The 26,018-nt window shown below is 44.4% G+C and overlaps 1 protein-coding gene across 1 annotated transcript in view; it reads left to right on the forward strand.

Moving 5' to 3' along the window:
* The window catches only part of LOC121552835 (heparan sulfate glucosamine 3-O-sulfotransferase 5), a 111,203-nt gene extending 85,958 nt beyond the window's left edge, over positions 1-25,245 (forward strand). The window contains exons 2-3 of the mRNA XM_041865902.2: positions 22,746-22,887; positions 23,127-25,245. Coding sequence (XP_041721836.1) covers positions 22,781-22,887; positions 23,127-24,060 — 1,041 coding nt within the window. The 5' untranslated portion in view covers positions 22,746-22,780 and the 3' untranslated portion in view covers positions 24,061-25,245. The remainder of the gene's footprint in view (positions 1-22,745; positions 22,888-23,126) is intronic.
* Positions 25,246-26,018: the final 773 nt, after the last annotated feature.

The raw sequence follows: 26,018 nt of genomic DNA on the forward strand, positions 1-26,018 counted from the left end.
CTGTTGCTGTTGCTGCCACTGCGGGTATCCCTGTGCCCTAGCCGCCTGTCTGTCCTCTTGGTCCTGGTGACAAACAGGGAGTAGCCTAGGACACAGTAGCCCTGAGACCCTACTCTGTGGGGCTCTTGGGGGGCAGGCAGGACCAGAGACTGGGGCGGGTTGGGGTGGGGATAGGGGGTGCTGGGGGTCTCCGCTGGCTTGTCTAATAACACTGGCCCACTCAGGTGTTCTACTATGAGCTCACAGACGGCCATGGACTCCACTGAGAACAACTGCAGCACTGATCTATTTTTACCACCCAGCCACAGCGTGATGTTCTGAGAATTAGAACAGCAGCGTAGCAGAGTACACATAATTAGCAGTCAACAAGATTTTATGCAGTATCACTGTCTATAAGCACATGCTACAGTACACTAATATGAGGGCTTTATTATAGGGTGCATAGTCTATATTGAAATGATTGTTATTATCTAGTCTGTGGATATTAAACATTTACTCAATGTTCAAATGTGATTTGGGAAATAGCATGTAAGGATCTCCATGGTCTTTGCAATTGCAGAGGACGTATTGTGGTAAAAAAACATAGTATTTTGAAGCCTATGCTGTACTTCAGAACTCATGTCAGTCAAAATAAATGTGGGAAACAAATAGTCTACCTTCTATCCCTGTTTTGCATACAATAAACATTTGAGGGGTAAGAATGCCTTGAGACAGTTAAAGACATGCTTCGGAACTTTGGCGACTAGTAAGTATTTTTTAAATGTATGATGTATCAATGTGTAGTTCATACATGCATAATCTATGAGCAGAATTACTGTATTACCTCAATTAGCCACAAAATCCTTTGAAAGAGACTGTTTACTATGGCCGGGACGATACTAGTATTGCGATACTCGTTAGTATCGTGGCAAAGGAAACTAAACACAAAGCGGATTTTACTTCTTTAGAAAAACAGCCCTAATGTTGGAAACAAACATCATGTGACAAGATAGCGCCGGCATACTTTGCAGTATTTAGTTTCTTTGTGTGTTATTTCTTACATTATTAGCCCAGAACATTTTTCTACTGTATTTTAATCAATGCCACTTTGACATTGCCTGTCCGAATATTTATATATTTCTTAATTTTATTATTTTACTTTAGATTTGTGTGTATTGTTGTGAATTGTTAGATACTACCGCACTGTTGGAGCTAGGAACACAAGTATTTCGCTACACCCGCATCTGCTAAATAGGTGTATGTGACCAATAAAATTTGATTTGATTTGATTTGATTTTATGTTGTCATCCAGAGTCACATTTATTTATTTTCCAAGCTATGGCACACAATATTTTACATACAACAGGTTTTTAAAGGACCAAAGAGTTAGGTCTGCTTCATGGTTAAATTTTTGGCATCGAAAAATATTGCGATACTGGTATCGTCACAGCCTTACTGTTTATTGGAAGCTTTGTGGCGCCATTTTCCCTACATTCCCCCCCATGTGGGCCAGCCCCCTAGCAATTTCAGTTCCAGCCAATGAGATTCAGCCCCTCTCCATTTGAGTAATAGCTAGCAAGATGCACACACAGCAGAACGAGAGAGGGAGCAATGACATGGTGCACGTATCTGCACATGTGACGTAGTACGCAATTTTCGGGGACCACTTTTGGCTCGTGAACGTTACTTTCAGAACTACTGGTCTAAAAAATATTCAAAAGTACCGGAGAATAGATGAGAAAAATTGAAAATTACTGAATAAAAGGTTATTTAACCGAGAACTGAAACATCAGAGGGCCTTATTATGGATATCCATGCTTTGATGTAAAAAATCTACACAAGAGTCTGCCAGATTTGTTTGAATCCCCTGCATTAATGTCAATTCCTTGTGTTGTCTGTTAAACTGCATTTTGGCTCAGAGTTGGACAGAGCAAGACTTTTTGTAAAACTGAGAAACTACAAATAAATACATCTTGTCATAAACTTGCTTCCAGAATCTAGTAAAACTGTCAAGGTGAAACTGATTTCTTCTCGAAATGTGTATTGATGCTGCTGTTCAATTTATTTGTATACAATTCCATTTTCCTCTCGAAGGACCTGCCTGCTTACAAATGCATCGAAAATATGTCAGTCTTCGTTTCCCTCTGTCACTGGTACCTGTACACTCTCTACTCTGATTGTTCAAACTTTTCTCTTTGTCTGTCAAGTCCTTCAAAGGGAATATCTCGGAGGCTCATCTCGGTTTATTTAGGTCACATTGTGTGAATCTGCTGCTCGATTGCCTTCTGAGGCTATTGTGCTCCTAACTTTGTTTTTGCAGGCTATAGGCTATAAATACAGTGCCTTCAGAAAGTATTCATACCCCTTGACATAATCCACATTTTGTTGTGTTACAGCTTGAATTCAAAATTGATTAAATATATATTTTTACACACAATACTCCATAATGACAAAGTGAAAACATGTTTTTAGAAATTCTTACACATTTAGTGAAAATGTAATACAGAAATATCTAATTCATATAAGTATTCACACTCAAGTCAAAACTTTGTAGAAGCACCTTTGGCAGTGAATTCAGCTTTGAGTAGTCTTGGGTATGTCTGTATCAGCTTTGCACATCTGGATTTGGGGAGCGGCGGTGAACAGTAATCCTCAAGTCTTTCCACAGATTTTCTTTGGGATTCAAGTCTGGTCTTTGGCTGGGCCACTCAAGGACTTTCACATTCTTGTTCTGAAGCAATTCATGGCTGTATGCTTGGGGTCATTGTCCTGTTGGAACGTAAATCTTCGCCCCCAGACTAAGGTCGTTTACACTCTAAAGCGGGTTCTCTTCAAGGATTTGCCTGTATTTGGCTCCATTCATTGTTCCCTCTATCCTTACCAGTCTCCCAGTCCCTGCCGCTGAAAAGCATCACCATAGCATGATGCTGCCACCACCATGCTTCACGGTAGGGATGGTGTTAGACGGATGATGAATTGTGCCTGTGTTTTCCTCCAGACATAGCGCTTTGCATTCAGGCCAAAGAGTTGAATTTTTGTCTCATCAGACCACATAATATTTTGCCTTATGCTATCAGTGTGCTGTCATGTGTCTTTTTCTCAGGAGTGGCTTCCATCTGGCCACTCTCCCATAAAGCCCAGACTGGTGAAGTGCTGTAGAAACTGTGGTCCTTCTGGCAGGTTCTCCCATCTCAGCCAAGAAACTCTGTAGTTCTGTCAGAGTGGTCATTGGGTTCTTGGTCACCTCCCTGACCAAGGTCCTTCTTGCCCGGTTGCTCAGTTTGGTCGGACAGCCAGCTCTAGGCAGAGTCTGGGTAGTTCCATATTTTTTTCAGCACTCAATAAATAGTTTTATACCCTTCCCCAGATGAGTATATGTAAGGTTCTGTATTTATTTTCTTAGTTCACCTTGTGTTCTTGAACATAGCCCTGTTTCTTTGTGTTCTTGAATGTAGCCCTGTATTTCATTTTTGTTCATTGATTTCACCTGTGTTAGTTACTCACCTGGTCTCATCAGCTCCTTATTTAGTTCAGTTCTTTCTGTTTGTGCCTTGAGAGGTACTGTTCATTTTGACTCTACTAAGCCTTTTCCTAGCCTGTTTGTGAGAACCAGTTTTAGCTTTCAGTCCTAGTTTTGATTCTCCTGCCTGTTTGCCTACCTGTGTATGACCATTGCCTGCCTGTGACCACGATTCCTGCCTTCTGCGAAGGCGTAATAAACACCTGCCGCACTCTGCACGTGAATCTACACCTTTTTGTCCCTGAGTATTCATTACAGAATACCTCACCAAAAACCGAATGGTTTCAGCAGAGCTACAGTGGCGCCTAACCCGGCAAGAGGAGTGTATGGAGGTAATTGGCCATCTTCTCCGCCAGCCTATCCCTACTCCTCCGATGCCAGGTATCGTAACCCATAGCCCTCCTTCAATCATATCCATGCCTAGAAAATATGACAGTTCACCTGGGAAATGTCAGGGATTTCTGATGCAATGCAGCAAATACATTGAGCACAACCCCACTAACTTTGCCACCGATAAGAGCAGGGTGGATTTTGCTGTGTCTCTCCTCACAGGCAAAGCCCTGGATTGGGCCACCGCCATATGGACTGCCAACAGCACAGAACTCGGATCCGAGACCCATTTCCACACCCTCTTCAAAGAGGTATTCGATCACTCTCCTTCCGGTCATCCTATAGGGGACCTCCTCATAGACCTTCAACAAGGATGCAATTCAGCTGCCGAGTATGCCCTCGAGTTCCGCACCATGGCTGCAGGGAGTGGATGGAGTGAGGCTGCTTTACTTACCGTCTACCGAAGAGGGCTCAACAGGGAACTTCAGGCGGAGCTGGCCTGTAGAGGTGACCTTCAGGATTTAAATCAATACATTAGTATGTCCATCTCCATCGACCACCTCATCGCCGATCACCGAAGAACTCTGCCACCCAGGAACCCGAAACCGTGTCTTTCCATGATTCCATCATCCCGTCCGAGTCTTCCAGAGCCCATACAGTTGGGTCATGCTCCTCTCCCGTGTATCAAACGTCAAAGGTGGATACAAAAAGGGCTCTGCCTATACTGTGGAGGGAAAGATAATCTACTTAGCCATTGCCCTGTTCGCCCCCCACGGAGAGATGAGAAGGGTCCCTCCGCTGCCATGCAGGTAGGTGGGTCAATATTTCTAAATATCTCCCAGAAGCAATTCTCCATCCCAGTATTGATAACCCAGAAGGGGGTTACGAAGTACGTAGAGGGCTTGATAGATTCGGGAGCAGCAGGTAGTTTTATCGATCACCAGCTAGTACAAGAGCTTGACATTGATCTTACACCTGTCACCCCTCCCTTAAGGATTAACACCCTGGAAGGGCAGCCATTGGGCACGGGCTTCATTACGCACCTGACACAGAGCGTCACCCTCCAGATTGGAGTCTTCCACACCGAAACCATTCAACTCATGGAACTCTTATCCCCCAAACAGCCACTCATCCTCGGACACCCCTGGCTTTGTCGTCACGACCCTGCCAACTCGTGGCGACAAGGTGAACTACTCTCCTGGTCTCCTACCTGCTTCACCAGTTGTCTCAGCCTACCCAGCAGAGCCACCACCATTGAGGACTCTGCCTCTGCAGTGCCACCCACCATACCATCTGAATACGCCCAGTACAGCAATGTCTTCAGCAAAATCAAGGCCTCCACTCTGCCACCACATCGCCCAGGGAACTGTGGTATTGACTTACTCCCTGGAGTGTCCCCACCGAAGGGCCGTGTTTTCCCCCTATCTATTCTGGAAAATGAGGCAATGGAGAACTACATACAGTGGGGGAAAAAAGTATTTAGTCAGCCACCAATTGTGCAAGTTCTCCCACTTAAAAAGATGAGAGAGGCCTGTAATTTTCATCATAGGGACACGTCAACTATGACAGACAAAATGAGAAAAAAAAATCCAGAAAATCACATTGTAGGATTTTTAATGAATTTATTTGCAAATTATGGTGGAAAATAAGTATTTGGTCAATAACAAAAGTTTCTCAATACTTTGTTATATACCCTTTGTTGGCAATGACACAGGTCAAACGTTTTCTGTAAGTCTTCACAAGGTTTTCACACACTGTTGCTGGTATTTTGGCCCATTCCTCCATGCAGATCTCCTCTAGAGCAGTGATGTTTTGGGGCTGTCGCTGGGCAACACGGACTTTCAACTCCCTCCAAAGATTTTCTATGGGGTTGAGATCTGGAGACTGGCTAGGCCACTCCAGGACCTTGAAATGCTTCTTACGAAGCCACTCCTTCGTTGCCTGGGCGGTGTGTTTGGGATCATTGTCATGCTGAAAGACCCAGCCACGTTTCATCTTCAATGCCCTTGCTGATGGAAGGAGGTTTTCACTCAAAATCTCACGATACATGGCCCCATTCATTCTTTCCTTTACACAGATCAGTCGTCCTGGTCCCTTTGCAGAAAAAACAGCCCCAAAGCATGATGTTTCCACCCCCATGCTTCACAGTAGGTATGGTGTTCTTTGGATGCAACTCAGCATTCTTTGTCCTCCAAACACGACGAGTTGAGTTTTTACCAAAAAGTTATAGTTTGGTTTCATCTGACCATATGACATTCTCCCAATCCTCTTCTGGATCATCCAAATGCACTCTAGCAAACTTCAGATGGGCCTGGACATGTACTGGCTTAAGCAGGGGGACACGTCTTGCACTGCAGGATTTGAGTCCCTGGCGGCGTAGTGTGTTACTGATGGTAGGCTTTGTTACTTTGGTCCCAGCTCTCTGCAGGTCATTCACTAGGTCCCCCGTGTGGTTCTGGGATTTTTGCTCACCGTTCTTGTGATCATTTTGACCCCACGGGGTGAGATCTTGCGTGGAGCCCCAGACCGAGGGAGATTATCAGTGGTCTTGTATGTCTTCCATTTCCTAATAATTGCTCCCACAGTTGATTTCTTCAAACCAAGCTGCTTACCTATTGCAGATTCAGTCTTCCCAGCCTGGTGCAGGTCTACAATTTTGTTTCGGGTGTCCTTTGACAGCTCTTTGGTCTTGGCCATAGTGGAGTTTGGAGTGTGACTGTTTGAGATTGTGGACAGGTGTCTTTTATACTGATAACAAGTTCAAACAGGTGCCATTAATACAGGTAACGAGTGGAGGACAGAGGAGCCTCTTAAAGAAGAAGTTACAGGTCTGTGAGAGCCAGAAATCTTGCTTGTTTGTAGGTGACCAAATACTTATTTTCCACCATAATTTGCAAATAAATTCATTACAAATCCTACAATGTGATTTTCTGGATTTTTTTTCCTCAATTTGTCTGTCATAGTTGACGTGTACCTATGATGAAAATTACAGGCCTCTCTCATCTTTTTAAGTGGGAGAACTTGCACAATTGGTGGCTGACTAAATACTTTTTTCCCCACTGTAGATGAAGCACTCAAACGGTTTCATTCGTCCTTCTTCCCCGGCTGTGTCCAGCTTCTTCTTCGTTGGAAGAAAGGACGGTGGACTTCGTCCATGTATTGATTACGTTCCCTGAATGACGTTACGGTCAAGAACCGTTTTCCTCTGATCCCAGCGACCCTTGAACAAGTGGGCCACGCCAACATCTATACAAAACTCGACCTGCGGAGTGCTTAAAGCCTTGTCCGTATACGTGAAGGCGACGAATGGAAGACGGCCTTTATCACCGCATGAGGGCACTACGAATACCTGGTCATGCCCTACAGCCTTACTAATGCCCTCGCCGTCTTCCAATCCTTTATGAACTAGGTTTTCCAGGATATGATCAACCGCTTTCTTATCGTCTACATTGATGACATCCTGATTTACTCCCACTCCCTGAAGGAACACATACAGCATGTACAAAGTGTTATTCAATGGCTCCTTGACCATAACCTTTATGTGAAGACTGAAAAGAGCACCTTCCATATAACCTCAGTAAACGTCCTCGGTTTCGTACTGACACCTGGAGGGGTCAGCATGGATGAGAACAAAGGCACCGGCGTCAGTAACTGGCCCAAACCCACCACCGTTAAGGAACTCCAACGTTTCATTGGGTTCTCCAACTTCTATCGCCGGTTCATTCGGAACTTCAGTTCTACTGCTGCTCTCCTCACTGCCCTTTACAGCCAAAAGACCCGGACCCTTCAATGGACTGATACCGCACTGACCGCTTTCAACACCTAGAAACGCCTCTTCACCTCAGCTCCTGTCCTTTGCCAACCTGATCTGACCCTTCCTTTCACTCTGGAGGTGGATGCCTCCGAAGTAGGCGTAGGAGCCATACTCTCGCAGTGGGTGGGAACACCTCCAAAATCATATCCTTGTGCCTTCTTCTCCAGGAAGTTATCCCCTGCTGAGAGGATTTACGATGTGGGGAACAGAACTCCTCGCCATCAAGCTGGCCCTCGAGGAGTGGCGCCACTGGTTGGAGGGCACACAACATCCCTTTCTCATCCTAACAGATCATCGTAATCTGGAATATATCAGAGGGGCCAAGAGGTTAAACTCCAGACAAGCCCACTGGGCTCTTCACACGCTTCCATTTTCATGTTACTTACATCCCTGGAAAGAAAAACGTAAAAGCTGATGCTCTCTCCCGCCAGTTTGACCTTCCGACCAGTAACTCAGACCCTACACCCATTCTTCCTTCCTCTTGCATTATGGGACTGGTACAGTGGGAGGTTCACTCTGCCATACAAGAAGACCTAACCTCAGACCCGGCTCCTCCTGAGACACCAGCTGGGAAGAGTTACGTACCAGCAGCTGTTAGACCCCAACTGATGCAATGATGTCACATGTCCTTGGGGTCAGGACATTCAGGCATTACACAAACTACCAAACTTCTAGCCCGTAAATTCTGGTGGTCCTCACTGGCATCCGACGTCAGGGATTACGTACTCTCCTGTCCAGTCTTCGCACAAACCAAAAGCCCTCGTCATCTCCCTTCCGGGATGCTTCAACCTTTGCCAATCCCTCACAGACCCTGGTCCCACATAGCTGTTGACTTCATCACAGACCTTCCTGAATCCTCTGGTAACACCACCATCCTTGTCATAGTAGACCGTTTTTCAAAAATGTGTCGTCTGGTTCCTCTTCCTCATTTACCTAACGCCATGGAATTGGCTGAGTGTATGTTCCAACAGGTGTTCCGTCTATATGGGATTCTGGAGGACATCGTATCTGACCGTGGGCACCAGTTTGTCTCCCAGGTGTGGCAAGCCTTCTGTGACAGACTGGGGGTCGCCCTCAGCCTCTCCTCTGGGTACCATCCCCAGACCAACGGGCAGACGGAATGCCTGAACCAAGAAATAGGGAAGGTCCTCTGCCAACAATGTTCTGCCTCTCCACACGACTGGAGTCGGTATATGTCCTGGGCCGAATACGCTCAGAACTCACTCACGCATTCATCCCTCCGCCTTACTCCGTTTCAATGTGTCCTTGGTTACCACCCCCCCCATGTTTCCCTGGGAGGCGGAGCCTGGTACTGTCCCAGCTGTCGACGACTGGTTTTCGGCATAGTGAGCGTGTATGGGAGACCGCTCACCGGCATCTGCAGGACCCCTCTAATATCCAGAAACGCTTTGCCGACAGACGCCGCCGACCTACACCACTCTTTCACCCGGACAGCGTGTGTGGCTCTCTACCAGAGACATTCGGCTCCGCCTCCCCTGCAAAAAGTTCTGTCCTCGCTTCATTGGTCCCTTCAAGATAACCCATCGCATCAACCTTGTCACGTTCCGCCTCCAGTTACCCCGTCAGTATAAAATCTCCTCGTACTTCCATGTGTCTCTGTTAAAACTGGGGGGGGAGGTACTATAAGGTTCTGTTTTTATTTTCTTAGTTCACCTTATGTTCTTGAACGTAGCCCTGTTTCTTTGTGTTCTTGAACGTAGCCCTGTCTTTCAGTTTTGTTCATTGATTTCACCTGTGTTAGTTACTCACCTGGCCTCATCAGCTCCATATTAAGTTATGTCTGTTTGTGCCTTGAGAGGTACTGTTCGTTCTACTAAGCCTTTTCCTAGCTCGTTTGTGAGAACCAGTTTTAGCCTTCAGTCCTAGTTTTGTTTCACCTGCCTGTTTGCCTACCTGTGTATGACCATTGCTTGCCTGTGACCACGATTCTTGCCTTCTGCGAAGGCGTAATAAACACCTGCCGCGCTCTGCGCATGAATCTACACATTTTTCTCCCTGAGTATTCATTACAGTATATGCCTCATCACAATTCTATCTCGGAGATCTACTGACAGTTACTTGGACTTCATGTTATAGTTTCTGCTCTGACATGAACTGTCAACTGTGGAACCTTACATAGACAGGTGTGTTTCTTTCTAAATAATGTCCAAACAATTGAATTGGCCACAGGTAGGGCTGTGTTGGTCATGGAATTTTGTCAGCCGGTGATTGTCAAGCAAAAAAATGTTGTCTGACCGTTAATTAACATAAACACATTTAGCATCTCCAGTCATCCATGCATAGCCTACAAGCCACTGATGCAGACCTTTTGAACATCTACATTTAAAAAAGTCTAATAAATCCATGTAATAGCCTACACCATCACAATAAATCTATTATTTATTTTAGACAGGTCTATAGAACATGATATGAAGAAAATGTAGTCTATTTCAGAAGAACAGAATAGCATACTCTGAGTTGTCCTTATGTTAGGCCCTGATCTGGCTATGCCATATGGCTGTGGGCTACACTAGTTCATTTAGCAGACAAGATTTGCTTAGAATTCCGTGGCATTATTTTATAGTATGAAGAATACAATTTAACATAGCTGAATAAAATAGAAAGGACAATTTGAAGGAGTGCGCACGTGACTATCCTGTGTTGAGCAGTTAACAAAGAAACAGGTACTCCTATATGCTTAATTTAGAGTTATTTATGTAACATTAGTTGTGATACAAATGTTGGGCTATATGTTTAGATTTTTTATACATTGTAAGGCTGAATGATGCGACTCTAATGATGATTTGAAAAAAGTTGCATGAAAGGCATAAGCTCTGCTTTGTTTTTTTGCGCAGGCTGTACACACTTCATCAGTCTCTCATTCACAATTTGACAAGCACGTGATAATGCCTCGAATCCCCTTTGTGTGGCCGTAATGCCGCCTAAAAAAATCCATGCCTTTTACAGCCAGTGGACGTTGTGCCCTTGGGCTGAATATAATAATTATAATTCCCTTCTCCCGGCTGCATCCTCCAAAGCACCTCTCACTCACATGGCTCTCCGTCAAGTTATCAGGTCTTTCTCACAGGCTACAAGTGAAGACAGACACATCGGGGACGCAACTGCGCGTGTCCTCATCCAATTCCGAGGCGCATGAAGATATTGGAAGAACTGTCCACATTTACTTTTCGATGCAATAGATCCCAAATTAATACAACAAAAACACTTTTTTAAGCAATGAGACTGACGCAACAGATTAGAACGTTTAGCTTAAAATGTTGATAAACTATTAGGCTTTTTCTTCACATTATAAGCGCTGCAATACGCACACGGCAGTAGGCTATAAGCGCGAATGCTCCAACTGCAGGAAAACACCATTCTCAAAAGGGACCACAAATGCGATTATGCATGTAATGCTTTTATTATAAAGGTACATTTTATGACCAAAAGTTTCTTCCCCAAACTTGAAACTCACGTGCTGCGTATGTATGCCTGTTAGGCTCTATACCCCTTGTAAAGCAGATTAATGGGCTTCATTTGAAAAAGTTATTTGGCCACTTTAGTTGCTATACAATCCTTATCAAAACATATAGGCCTACGGGCTAGGCTACATAAGGTGTGCATCTATGATCTGAAAAAGTCGCAAAAAAAAGGCATGTGCTGTTTCTTGCCTTAAGCTGGACATCATTCACAAGTGATAATATATCATTCACAAGTGATAGGCTAATATTGTCACCCATCAGACTATTCTTGATTTAATCTTGTCTTTACATATGTGTGACATTTGTTTTGAATTTTTTTTTTTTTTTTTTTGTCATTTAGCAGACGCTCTTATCCAGAGCGACTTACAGTTAGTGAATACATATCTTTAATTTTTTTATACTGGCCCCCCGTGGGATTTAGAATGGACCATTATCATGCACCTGTCTCGAAACAGAGGCAGCGGGAAAAAATACATGTCATCTATGCACTTAAATAGCAAATGGAGGACGCTTTTCCGGTGGTTCATTTTCATGCCAGCCAGATAGGCTATACTCCTGTTGTAAAGAGAAGCAATGTGCTTAATATTAGGAAAGTTGAGAAATAAATATAATAGGCCTAGCCTATAGAAAGCTGATGGAATCCTCCTTTTTTTAATAGAGGCCATCACTTTTCTCAAGCAATTGCATAGCCTATATAAATGCTGTGCAACATGAGCTCATGGGCTATCATAAAGTGTTTGATTAGATTTTCGATTACATTTGCGTTGATGCCAGAGTGATTAGAGGGACAATAGAGTTCTGAGTACAAGGCAGTTAGCAAGTTTGGTAGGCTACTAATGACCATCAGCAGCATCAGAGCTTGGAGAAGCCCATTTACCATGACTAAACGGTCACGTGGAATTTGACTGCCGTCATGACTCGTGTCCGCCGGTGTGACGGTAATATGGTTGTCGAAACAGCCCTAGCCACTTGTGGACACCAATCAAGTTGTAGTGACATCTCAAGGATAATCAAAGGAAATTGGATGCACCTGAGCACAATTTGGAAAAGTCATAGCAAAGGGGTGTGAATACTTATGTAAATGAGATATGTCTGCATTTCATATTCAATACATTTGCAAACATTTCGAAAAACATGTTTTCACTTTGTCATTATGGGGTATTTTGTGTAGATGGGTGATACAAAAATCTATTTAATCCATTTCGAATTCAGGCTGTAACACAACAAAATGTGGAATAAGTCAAGGGGTATGAATACTTTCTGAAGGCACTGTAATCTGTAACAGTCAGAAGAGGACTGGCCACCCCAATGTGGTTCCTCTCTAGGTTTCTTCCTAGGTTCCTTCCTTCTAGGGAGTTGTTCCTAGGCACTGTGCTTCTGCCTGCATTGCTTGCTCTTTATGGTTTTAGGCTGGGTATCTGTAAAGCACTTTTACATTTGATAAAATACATTTAATTTAGTGTTGACTGTTTATGTTGATGCTGGGGCTTCATAGAGAAAACCCCATATGGGCAGTGCACAACTCTTCTTATCTCTTGATGACCAAAATGTAAATGTAACATGTCCTGATAAGCGCAAACACGATCATGATTCTTTTTTGAACAACAGAGGTTCACAAATGGGTCAAGAAAACTTGTCCGAAAGGCAATTTACTATACATTACTCTACTATGAAACTAATTTGACTACAAGTCTTTCAGACATCTTTGCAGTGCTAAAATAAGCCAGGGTTCATCATGTGAAAGAGGCAATTAATTCAGACATTCAACAGTCTGAGTGAATAGAAGGAATTCAAATACATCAGTATTTGGTAAGAGTACTATAATAATAATAAGCCATTTAGCAGACGCTTTTATCCAAAGCGACTTACAGTCATGCGTGCATACATTTTTTTGTGTATGGGTGGTCCCGGGGATCGAACCCACTACCTTGGCGTTACAAGCGCCGTGCTCTACCAGCTGAGCTACAGAGGACCACAGAGATATGGGGGTAGCAGGGGGATATGTTTCCCACAGATTTCCTACAATTGAGTCAAATGTAGGTCCGCTGTCCCTGACCATAGCGTAGAGGATAGGAAAGAATGGACACCCTGGAATTCTAAGGGTGTACATTAAGTGTACTCTAAAGTAGCGGTTGGGCTTTAAAAAACAGTGCATTGATTTGGAGCGAGTCTACTTCAGCATTGTACGTAAGTAGGAGCATTGTTCTGCAAATGACACCCTCTATAAACCAAAGAGCCATTGACATAAAAGCTCTCTCCAGGAGATCTGTGAATCGCTCCCAAGCCCTCTCAAAGATACCACCTGTGATGAAAAACATTTCATTTCCAAATGGGAATCCACAAACAAGGGGACTGGACTGGCCCTCTGGCTAAATGGGTTTATTCTCCTGTTTTGTCAGACTGATAAAATAGCAATTGCTTGGCTAGAGTCCCTTTAGAGGCCAGGGCAAGGTAATATTACTTATTTTGTAGTTACAGCGAGAGTCAAAAGCCCACTCGACATGCCTGTTATATTTTATATTCAATCAAATCAAAATCAAATGTTATTCGTCACATGCTTCGCAAACAAGAAGTGTAGACTAACAGTGAAATGCTTACGGGCCCTTACCAACAATGCAAAGAGAAAAAAATAGAGAAATAATAGAAAAGTAATAATATAAGTAATAATAAATACACAATGAGTAACGATAACTTGGTTAAATACATGGGGTACCAGTACCGAGTCGATGTGCAGGGGTACGAGGTAATTGAGGTAGATATGTACATATAACTAGGAATAAAGTGACTAGGCAACAGAATAGATAATAAACAGTAGCAGCAGCATATGTGATAAGTCAAATAAAGTTAGAGCAAAAAGGGTCAATGATAGTCCGGGTAGCTATTTGGTTAACTATTTATCAGTCTTATGCAGACTTGGCACATCGGTACCGATTGTAATGCGGTAGCAGAGAGAACAGTCTAGGACTTGGGTGGCTGAAGTCTTTGTAAACATTTTGGGCCTTCCTCTGACACCGCCTGGTATAGAAGTCCTGGATGGCAGGGAGCTCGGCCCAAGTAATGTACTTGGCTGTACGCACTACCCTCTGTACCGCCTTGCGGTCGGATGCCAAGCAGTTGCCATATCAAGTGGTGATGCAGCCAGTCAAGATACTCTCAATGGTGCAGCTGTAGAACTTTTTGAGGATTTGAGAGCCCATGCTAAATCTTTTCAGCCTCCTGGGCCCGTGTAGCTCAGTTGGTAGAGCATGGCGCTTGCAACGCCAGGGTTGTGGGTTCGATTCCCACGGGGGGCCAGTATGAAAAAAAAAATGTATGCACTCACTAACTGTAAGTCGCTCTGGATAAAAGCGTCTGCTAAATGACTAAAATGTAAAAAAAAAAAATGAGGTGAAAGAGGCGTTGTCGTGCCCTGTTGGTGTGTGTGGACCATGATAGTGATGTAGACACTGAGGAACTTGAAGCTCTCGACCAGCTTCACTACAGCCCCGTCGACGTGAATGGGGGCGTGTTTGGCCTTCCTTTTCCTATAGTCCACGATAAGCTCCTTTGTCTTGCCCATGTTGAGGTAGAGGTTGTTGTCCTGGCACCACACTGCCAGGTCTCTGACCTCCTCCATATAGGCTGTCTCATCGTCAGTGATCAGGCCTACCACCGTCGTGTCGTCAGCAAACTTAATAATGGTGTTGGAGTCGTGCGCGGCCACGCAGTCGTGGGTGAACAGGGAGTATCAGGAGGGGACTAAGCACGCAGCCCTGAGGTGCACCCGTGTTGAGGGTTAGCGTGGCGGATGCGTTGTTGCCTACCGTCACCACCTGAGGGCGGCCCGTCAGGAAGTCCAGGATCCAGTTGCAGAGGGAGGATTTCAGTCCCAGGCTTTGTGGGCACTATGGTGTTGAACAAGAGGTGATGGCGGCGGCTAGCCCTGCGGCCTTGTGAATGCTAACCTGTTTAAAGGTCTTACTCACATTGGCTACGTAGAGCGTGATCACACAGTCGTACGGATCAGCTGCTGCTCTCATGCATGGTTCAGTGTTGCTTGCCTCAAAGCAAGCGTAGAAGGCATTTAGCTCGTCTGGTAGGCTCTCGTCACTGGGCAGCTCGCGGTTGGGTTTCCCTTTGTAATCCGTGATAGTTTGTAAGCCCTGCTACATCCAACAAGCTTCCTTGTATTGTATTAGGATGATCCAAGCCATCTGCTAATTGGTTTTGGAGACTGATCTCTCTGGGTCCACAGGGGTAAACAGTCAAAGCTGTGTAATTTGTCAGTTGGTGGTTATTCTTTGGAGAGGAAAGTGGGCTTCCATAGCCTAAGTCTACATAACTTTGCAAAGCAGAGTGTTCTACTGCTCCCTCTTATAATTGTTCTAAAATATTAAACATCTGCAACCACTGACAACCACTAGTATGTCTCAACCAGGAGCAGGATAAAAGACTTGCAGAAAAAAAACAGTAATGTCTGTGAGAGTCACAGTACTTTGATGTCATTATTAGATAATGAAACACTGTCCCCACATGTGTCACACCCTGGCTCTGGGACTCATTATGTTGAGCCAGGGTGTGTTCATTTCTATGTGTGTATTTCTATGTTGGTGTTCATTCTAGTTTGTTGTATTCTATGTTTGCCTGAGTGACTCCCAATCAGAGCCAACGAGTGTCAGCTGTTGGCTGGTTGTCTCTGATTGGGAGCCATATTTAAACTGTATGTTTTCCCTTTGTGGTTGTGGGTTTTTGTTCCGTGTTCGGTCATTGATACCGTGGACGTCACGAGTCGTTTCTTGTTTTGTTTCGTGCTTTAACTAATTAAAGTCATGTTTGTTCATCACGCTGCGCCTTGGTCTACTCCTTACCTCGACCTTGACAGAAAAACCCACCCGCCAATGACCAAGCAGCGTGTCCAGGGGCAGCTCTTGGGCTGGACATGGGAGGAAGCGCCGGGAGAAGAGACGGTGGAGGCGCGCCGTAGAGAGGAGCTACGGCGTGATCAGGGTCGTCGTCGGACGGTCGTGAGGCAACCCCAGAAAATTTTTAGGGGGGGGCACACGGCATGGACGACGGGGCTGACGGAGGAGAAAAGGGGGCGGATCCAGAAGGCCACCAGGCCAGGGTACACCGCCCTGTACGTCCTGTGCGGATGCCTCACACAGAGTGTGTGAGGGTAGGCATTCAGCCAGGACGGGTGGTGGCCGCTCTTCACTCCAGGCCTCCTATCCGTCTCCACAGCCCGGTTCGGCCTGTCCCTGCTCCACGCACCAAGCCTACGGTGTGCGTCGACAGCCCAGCCCGGCCTGTCCCTGCTCCACGCACCAAGCCTACGGTGTGCGTCGACAGTCCAGCCCGGCCTGTCCCTGCTCCACGCACTAAACCTACGGTGCGCGTCGCCAGCCCGGTCCGGCCTGTTTCTGCCACCCGCACCAAGTCTACGGTGCGCGTCGCCAGCCCGACCCGGCCTGTTCCTGCCACTCGCACCAAACCTACGGTGCGCGTCGCCAGCCCGACCCGGCCTGTTCCTGCCACGCGCACCAAACCTACGGTGCGCGTCGCCAGCCCGGTCCGGCCTGTTCCTGCCACTCGCACTAAGCCAGGGGTGCGAGAAGTCAGCCTGGTAAGGCCCGTCCCTCTTCCACGCACCAAGCCAGGGGTGCGAGTCGTCAGCCTGGTAAGGCCCGTCCCTCTTCCACGCACCAAGCCAGGGGTGCGAGTCGTCAGCCTGGTAAGGCCCGTTCCTCCTCCACGCACAAAGCCAGGGGTGCGCGTCGTCAGCCTGGTAAGGCCCGTCCCTCCTCCACGCACCAAGCCAGGGGTGCGAGTCGTCAGCCTGGTAAGGCCCGTTCCTCCTCCACGCACCAAGCCAGGGGTGCGAGTCGACAGCCTGGTAAGGATCGCTCCTGTTAAGTCCAGTCCTGCTCCAGCCGGGCGGGGCCAGACTGGACCAGGGGCACTATGGGGGGTGTATTGGAGGGTGGTGGTCAAGGCCGGAGCCAGAACCGCCGCCGAGGAGGTATGCCCGCCCAGCCCTCCCCTGGTTTGTTTAGTTGAGGCGCGGTCGCAGTCCGCGCCTTTAGGGGTACTGTCACACCCTGGCTCTGGGACTCATTATGTTGAGCCAGGGTGTGTTCATTTCTATGTGTGTATTTCTATGTTGGTGTTCATTCTAGTTTGTTGTATTCTATGTTTGCCTGAGTGACTCCCAATCAGAGGCAACGAGTGTCAGCTGTTGGCTGGTTGTCTCTGATTGGGAGCCATATTTAAACTGTATGTTTTCCCTTTGTGGTTGTGGGTTTTTGTTCCGTGTTCGGTCATTGATACCGTGGACGTCACGAGTCGTTTCTTGTTTTGTTTCGTGCTTTAACTAATTAAAATCATGCTTGTTCATCACGCTGCGCCTTGGTCTACTCCTTACCTCGACCTTGACAACATGGTTTAACAGAGGAACAGGTTTTAGTTTTACGTCATTGAAGGTCAAACGAGTCATGTTGTACACGATAAAGATACAGCAGTTTTATTTTGTATGCTAATCACAACAAGGGATATGTGCTGAGGCAGATGGTTATTGATGATCTTACACTATTAGCACCAACAGTAGTCTCTGGGCCCAATTTTTCAAAAATGATATATCTGGATTTCGGCTATCGGATAGGAATAAATGCATTGAAATAGAATGAATAGAATGAGAGTCCCCATTCAAGTAAATTATTTGTATAATGGGAGTCCCCATTCAATTCAATTATTTGTTTAATGGGAGTCGCCATTCAATTAAATTATTTGTATAATGGGAGTCCCCATTCAATTAAATGATTTGTATAATGGGAGTCCCCATTCAAGTAAATTATTTGTATAATGGGAGTCCCCATTCAATTAAATTATTTATATAATGGGAGTCCCCATTCAAGTAAATGATTTGTATAATGGGAGTCCCCATTCAATTAAATTATTTGTATAATGGGAGTCCCCATTCAATTAAATGATTTGTATAATGGGAGTCCCCATTCAAGTAAATGATTTGTATAATGGGAGTCCCCATTCAATTAAATGATTGGTATAATGGGAGTCCCCATTCAATTAAATGATTTGTACATTCTATTCATTCTATTTCTATGCATTTAATCCTGTCCGATAGCCGAAATCCAGATAGATAACTTTTGCAAAACTGGGCCCTGGTGATTGATTGGCTGTTAAGAGTTTGTCATGAAAGCTCTGGACTGGACAGAGACATGCAGATCAAATGCTGTCTTATGAGGTAACATTGATTCAATCAATTAGACAATATTGTCAATTAGACAATAGACACATAATCCCTTTCCACTCTAAAATAAAAACCATACATACAATGAGGGAAAAAAGTATTTGATCACCTGCTGATTTTGTACGTTTGCCCACTGACAAAGAAATGATCAGTCTATAATTTTAATGCTAGGTTCATTTGAATAGTGAGAGACAGAATAAGAACAAAAAAATCCAGAAAAACGCATGTCAAAAATGTTATAAATTGATTTGCATTTTAATGAGGGAAATAAGTATTTGACCCCCTCTCAATCAGAAAGATTTCTGGCTCCCAGGTGTCTTTAAGACAGGTAACAAGCTGAGATTAGGAGCACATTCTTAAAGGGAGTGCTCCTAATCTCAGTTTGTTACCTGTATAAAAGACACCTGTCCACAGAAGCAATCAATCAATCAGTTTCCAAATTATCCACCATGGACAAGACCAAAGAGCTCTCCAAGGATGTCAGGGACAAGATTGTAGACCTACACAAGGCTGGAATGGGCTACAAGACCATCGCCAAGCAGCTTGGTGAGAAGGTGACAACAGGTGGTGCGATTATTCGCAAATGGAAGAAACACAAAAGACCTGTCAATCTCCCTCGGCCTGGAGCTCCATGCAAGATCTCACCTCGTGGACTTGCAATGATCATGAGAACAGTGAGGAATCAGCCCAGAACTACACGGGTGGACCTTGTCAATGATCTCAAGGCAGCTGGGACCATAGTCACCAAGAAAATAATTGGTAACACACTACGCCGTGAAGGACTGAAATCCTGCAGCGCCCGCAAGGTCCCCCTGCTCAAGAAAGCACATATACAGGCCCGTCTGAAGTTTGCCAATGAACATCTGAATGATTCAGAGGAGAACTAGGTGAAAGTGTTGTGGTCAGATGAGATCAAAATCGAGCTCTTTGGCATCAACTCAACTCGCCGTGTTTGGAGGAGGAGGAATGCTGCCTATGACCCCAAGAACACCATCCCCACCGTCAAACATGGAGGTGGAAACATTATGCTTTGGGGGTGTTTTTCTGCTAAGGGGACAGCACAACTTCACCACATCAAAGGGACGATGGACGGCACCATGTACCATCAAATCTTGGGTGAGAACCTCCTTCCCTCAGCCAGGGCATTGAAAATGGGTCGTGGATGGGTATTCCAGCATGACAATGACCCAAAACACACGGCCAAGGCAACAAAGGAGTGGCTCAAGAAGAAGCACATTAAGGTCCTGGAGTGGCCTAGCCAGTCTCCAGACCTTAATCCCATAGAAAATCTGTGGAGGGAGCTGAAGGTTTGAGTTGCCAAACGTCAGCCTCGAAACCTTAATGACTTGGAGAAGATCTGCAAAGAGGAGTGGGACAAAATCCCTCCTGAGATGTGTGCAAACCTGGTGGACAACTACAAGAAACGACTGACCTCTGTGATTGCCAACAAGGGTTTTGCCACCAAGTACTAAGTCATGTTTTGCAGAGGGGTCAAATACTTATTTCCCTCATTAAAATGCAAATCAATTTATAACATTTTTGACATGCGTTTTTCTGGATTTTGTTGTTGTTATTCTGTCTCTCACTGTTCAAATAAACCTACCATTAAAATTATAGACTGATCATTTCTTTGTCAGTGGGCAAACGTACAAAATCAGCAGGGGATCAAATACTTTTTTCCCTCACTGTATAATGTTGTGAATATTAGGATCTGTTCTAGATTGGAACAGTAGATGAAGTGTAGCCTACAATGAATTGAGGTCAGTATTTACCTTTGATCATTCTTGTTTTGTTCCCATGCAGCAGCTTCTCACAGTGATGCTTTCTTTTCATACAACATGATAGTCTCTTTGTGGTGCATATTCAAAATTCAAAAACAGGTGTGTGTGTGTGTGTGTGTGTGTGTGTGTGTTTGTGTGTGTGTGTGTGTGTGTGTGTGTGTGTGACGGAATGGTTTGAACATCTAGTTAACAACATCCAAATATGCCATTTCTATCCTCTTTTCAGTCTTTCTTTGAGGTGAACTATTTTCATGAGGCACCAATTTACAGTATTTATTCTAGATTGCTGGTTTTTCTTTGCAATAGGCAGTTCCTCTATTCTCTGAAACTTTATAATTGAATGGGAGTCACAGTAATCTAGAAAGTTAAACCTTATCATATTCTAGTTAATGAATCTCTCTCTCTCTCTCTCTCTCTCTCTCTCTCTCTCTCTCTCTCTCTCTCTCTCTCTCTCTCTCTCTCTCTCTCTCTCTCTCTCTCTCTCTCTCTCTCTCTCTCTCTCTCTCTCTCTCTCTCTCTCTCTCTCTCTCTGTCTCTCTTTCTCTCTCTCTCTTCTCTCTCTCTCTCTCTCTCTCTCTCTCTCTCTCTCTCTCTCTCTCTCTCTCTCTCTCTCTCTCGCTCTCTCTCTCTATATATATAGTAAAAGTTTGGACACACCTACTCATTCTTAAAAGTTAATTTGTGGAATTTCTTTCCTTCTTAATGTGTTTGAGCCAATCAGTTGTGTCGTGTCGTGATAAGATAGTCCTATTTGGTAAAAGACCAAGTCCATATTATGGCAAGAACAGCTCAAATAAGCAAAGAGAAACGACAGTCCATCATTCGTTTAAGACATGAAGGTCAGTCAATACGGAACATTTCAAGTTTCTTCAAGTGCAGCCGCAAAAACCATCAAGCGGAACTGGCTCTCATGAGGACCGCCACAGGAATGGAAGACCCAGAGTTACCTGTGCTGCAGAGGATAAGTTCATTAGAGTTACCAGCCTCAGAAATTGCAGCCCAAATAAATGCTTCACAGAGTTCAACTAACAGACACATCTCAACATCAACTGTTCAGAGGAGACTGTGTGAATTAGACCTTCATGGTCGAATTGCTGCAAAGAAACCACTATTAAAGGATAATAAGAAGAGACCTGCTTTGGCCAAGAAACACGAGTAATGGACATTAGACCAGTGGAAATGTGTCCTTTGGTCTGGAGCCAAATTTGAGATTTTTGGTTCCAACCGCCGTGGCTTTGTGAGACGCGGTGTGGGTGAACGGGTGATCTCTGCATGTATATTTCCCACCGCAAAGCGTGGAGGAGGAGGTGTTATGGTGTGGGGGTGCTTTGCTGGTGACACTGTCTGTGATTTATTTAGAATTCAAGGCACACTTAACCAGCATGGCTACCACAGCATTCTGCAGCGATACGCCATCCCATCTGGTTTGGGCTTAGTGGGACTATCATTTGTTTTTCAACAGGACAATGACCCAACACACCTCCAGGCTGTGTAAGGGTTATTTTACCAAGAAGGAGAGTGATGGAGTGCTGCATCAGATGACCTGGCCTCCACAATCCCCCGACCTCAACCAAATTGAGATGGTTTGGGATGAGTCGGACGGCAGAGTGAAGGAAAAGCAGCCAACAAGTGCTCAGCATATGTGGGAACTCCTTCAAGACTGTTGGAAAAGCATTCCAGGTGATGCTGGTTGAGAGAATGCCAAGAGTGTGCAAAGCTGTCGTCAAGGCAAAGGGTGGCTATTTGAATATATTTTTATTTGATTAATACTTTTTTGGTTACTACATTATTCCATATGTGTTATTTCATAGTTTTGATGTCTTCACTATTATTCTACAATGTAGAAAATAGTAAAAATAAAGAAAAACTCTTGAATGAGTAGGTGTTTCCAAACTTTTGACTGGTACTGTATATATATATATATATATATATATATATATATATATATATATATATATATATATATATATATTCATTAATTTACACCTGAGGGGTTGGCTGGAACCAAACTGTGCAGTCACCCTTTTTGTGAAGAAAAAAAAAAACACTGGCTGTTGAAATAATTGTGTATTCTGCTTTGCATTAGCTACATGAAAATTATACCATCAGGCTCTCACAGAGGGAGGCTGCCTGTCATACATTTGATCCAATCTGATCCAAGACTTATCTGGCAGAAATAATTAAATGAATAAATAAAAGGGTATGAGGAAAATCGGGGGTGTACTCATTAGTCGGATTTGTCTGTTGCAAAATGTTTTGCAACGGAAACCATTTACTGTTTACTCTAAGAACCAAACGGGGCGGGACCTACCTGAATTTGCCCAATAGAAACTCTCGTTTTAGTTGCAGAACATTTTACGTTTGGAGTAAACGGTTTTTGTTGCAAAACGTTTCGCAACAGACAAAACATTTTGCAACGGAACCCGACTAATGAATACACCACAGGCGTCTGCTCTAATGGCACTGCAGCACTTTGCAGGCTCCTGTGAGTGTGGCTTAATCACTTGTAAGACTTGATTGAGTGTGTGTTAATAAACATTAGGCTGTCTCCTCGCCAGTGATTAGTGGTTTATGTGCTCTGCTCTCCCATCCCCAGGCTGAAGACGCAGTCCTGAAGATTGATGGAGGGCCATGCTATTCAAACAGCAGGCGTTGCTGAGACAGAAGCTCTTCGTGTTGGGCAGCCTTGCTATCGGGAGTCTCCTCTATCTAGTGGCCAGGGTTGGGAGCTTGGATAGGTACGTTGTTTGCTGAAAGCAATGCCTGTTGAATGTCAAGTATAGAATGCTTTTAGTTTATATGAATAATCTAATATTTTTTTCCAATAACAAAATCTTGATCATATATGATTAGATTATGATAAGACTTTATAGTATTTAACAATGTGTTTAAAGTTAATTCCAAAGTGCTCTATAGTATACTGATGAAATTATTATACAGAACTAAATGTCTCTTTCTGTGTTTTCCCCTCCTCCAGGCTGCAGCCTATTTGCCCCATAGAGAGCAGACTGGGCCCTCCTCACCTGCCGGAGCAGATCCCTCTCCGGACCCTGCAGTATAAACGTGGCCTGCTCCACGAGATCCGCAAGGGCAATGCCACCAAAGAGCAGATCCGCCTGCACAACCTGGTGCAGCAGCTGCCCCGGGCCATCATCATCGGGGTGCGCAAGGGGGGCACGCGCGCCCTGCTGGAGATGCTCAACCTGCACCCGGCTGTGGTCAAGGCCTCGCAGGAGATCCACTTCTTTGACAACGAACAAAACTACGCCCGGGGCATCGACTGGTACCGGGAGAAGATGCCCTTCTCCTTCCCCAACCAGATCACCATTGAGAAGAGCCCCGCCTACTTCATCACAGAGGAGGTCCCGGAACGCATCTTCAAGATGAACTCCTCCATCAAGCTGTTGATTATTGTGCGTGAGCCCACCACCAGAGCTGTGTCTGACTACACACAGGTGCTGGAGGGCAAGGAGCGTAAGAACAAGACCTACCACAAGTTTGAGAAGCTGGCCATCGACGGCAACACGTGTGAGGTGAACATAAAGTATAAGGCGGTACGGACCAGCATTTACACCAAGCACTTGGAGCGCTGGCTGAAGTACTTCCCTGTGGAACAATTTCACATTGTAGACGGCGACCGTCTGATCACAGACCCTCTGCCTGAGCTGCAGCTCGTTGAGCGCTTCCTCAACCTCCCCTCCAGAATCAGCCAGTATAACCTGTACTTCAATGCCACCAGGGGATTCTACTGCCTGCGATTTAACATTGTCTTCAACAAGTGCCTGGCAGGCAGCAAGGGGCGCATCCACCCTGAGGTGGACCCCTCAGTGGTGGCCAAACTGAGGAAGTTCTTCCACCCCTTCAATCAGAAGTTTTATCAGATTACTGGGAGGACGTTCAACTGGCCCTGAGAAACTAAGGGAAGGCCTAGCCTATATAAACTTGTTAACTGAAGTTGTTCTGTTGGTATTTTCAAGATGTCAACCACAACAATATTAAAGGATATTAAAAGCACTTTGATTGAATTTAATACGTAGAGGAGAGTGGGGTAAGTTGAGCCGAAGGGTTAGTTGAGCTACTCCTTGTTTCTAGGAAACCATACACAAAATGTACCATGTGACCAAATATTTAGGAATAGGTCATCATTTCATGGAGTCTATGAAAGAAGAAAACACATGGAAAAAGTGGTAAGCAAGTTAGGTCAAATTAATGTATTGTGTTATAGTTTTCATGATGCTTCTATCTAAACCAAAGTAGATTGTTTTGTACATCAGTTGGGGTCTCTATAAGCTACAATATGAGGTCCTAAACCTAGCATGAAAGTGCACCCTTGTAGCTGTGTGGGCTAATATAGTCAAAATGTTTGCCTTGGGGTAAGTTGGGCCAATGGCCACCATACCCCATGCAGAAGATGATTACATTTAGTCAGTTTTATGCATAAAATACATAGTATTTTTGCAATGTGTCATGCATATGAACTCAATATAATGCATTTATATTGTTATAGAGCAGACATAATCATTCCCCGTGTATACAAATGTAAAACAAGCAGGGATCTAGCCCCCCTTGAGGTTCTTGAGAGCAGCCAAGGAAGTGAGAGAAGGGAAGAAGTCCATTTGAGCAGCAGCAAGGGATGAAACAAATAGACTGAATGACACTGAGGAGGTACATTGACGAAAAGGAAAACGAACATGTAGCTGTGTGAAACAGAGGCTATTATAGAGTAGCAGAGACACACAAGGTCTTCTCTGATGAATTGGAGTCTGAGCTTGCTAAACGTATCCAGAATCTCGCGGGCCAGCTTCATGTCCCAGACAACTGGTCAAGAAATTGAAGGGTAAGTGATATTTAACAGAGAAATCTATATCTGAATGTAGGCATACATTTAAGATATACAGTACAATATACCACACCCCCATTCCATGAATTAAACTATGACCAACTAGCACCATCATCCACTGTCACAGGACACCATCACCGACTTACCCAAAGGCGGCTCAACTTACCTTTTCCCTATGCTCAATTTACCCCGGAGTAATTTTTTTTATTTTACAAACTATGTTTTTAAAACTGTTATGTTTACATGAATTCTGATTATTTCCAGGGATACATAACATCCTGAAATATATGTAGATATCTTTGTTAGAAATAATACTATATTGACGGAGTGATGCTGAATGTAAAAAATGGCTCAACATACCCCACTCTGTCCTGTGAGAACGACAATGTGACCAAATATGTAATGGAATCAATGTATATTTGTTTCTTAATATGTAAGGTGGCAGAGGAGGAAAAATGGTTTGTGAGTTGTGTGATTAGAAAACAATTGAGTTTAATGCGCCTGATCTTCCTGCATAATAGTTCACCTGTTTGACACTTGTGCCCGTTATAAACTCATAATTTTGCCATAATCTCAGCCAATATTGAATGAAGGATATACTACAATGAGCGATAGACATGAGATTATTTTAAGTGAACATGTGGCTTTTGAAAGAAGACTTGTCAGTCAACAACACATGCATTTAACAGATTTGAAGGCTATATCATGAAGCTATATGTGTGACAATGTTTCATATAAAAACAACCTTGACAAAGACGTAGGCCTACGTGTTCTAGCAGTTCTGAATGTGATAGTGTTGCATTTATTACAGTCCTCTCATTTTGGTTTTGGTTTTCTCCTGCATGTGTATAGAACATACCATTGACAAAGCATTGGCTCTCTAATGTAGTTTTGTGTTATTTAATTTATTGCAGTATCATTCTTTAAAAATGTGCTACTTTTATTTGTTTCTATGTGGTTTTTAGGTAGTTTTTTTTATATTCTCAAACTACCATGAAGTGCTTGTATCCGTAATCTACAGTTGAAGTC

Source organism: Coregonus clupeaformis, chromosome 36 (assembly GCF_020615455.1).
Source record: "Coregonus clupeaformis isolate EN_2021a chromosome 36, ASM2061545v1, whole genome shotgun sequence".
NCBI classification, from domain to species: Eukaryota; Metazoa; Chordata; class Actinopteri; order Salmoniformes; family Salmonidae; genus Coregonus; species Coregonus clupeaformis.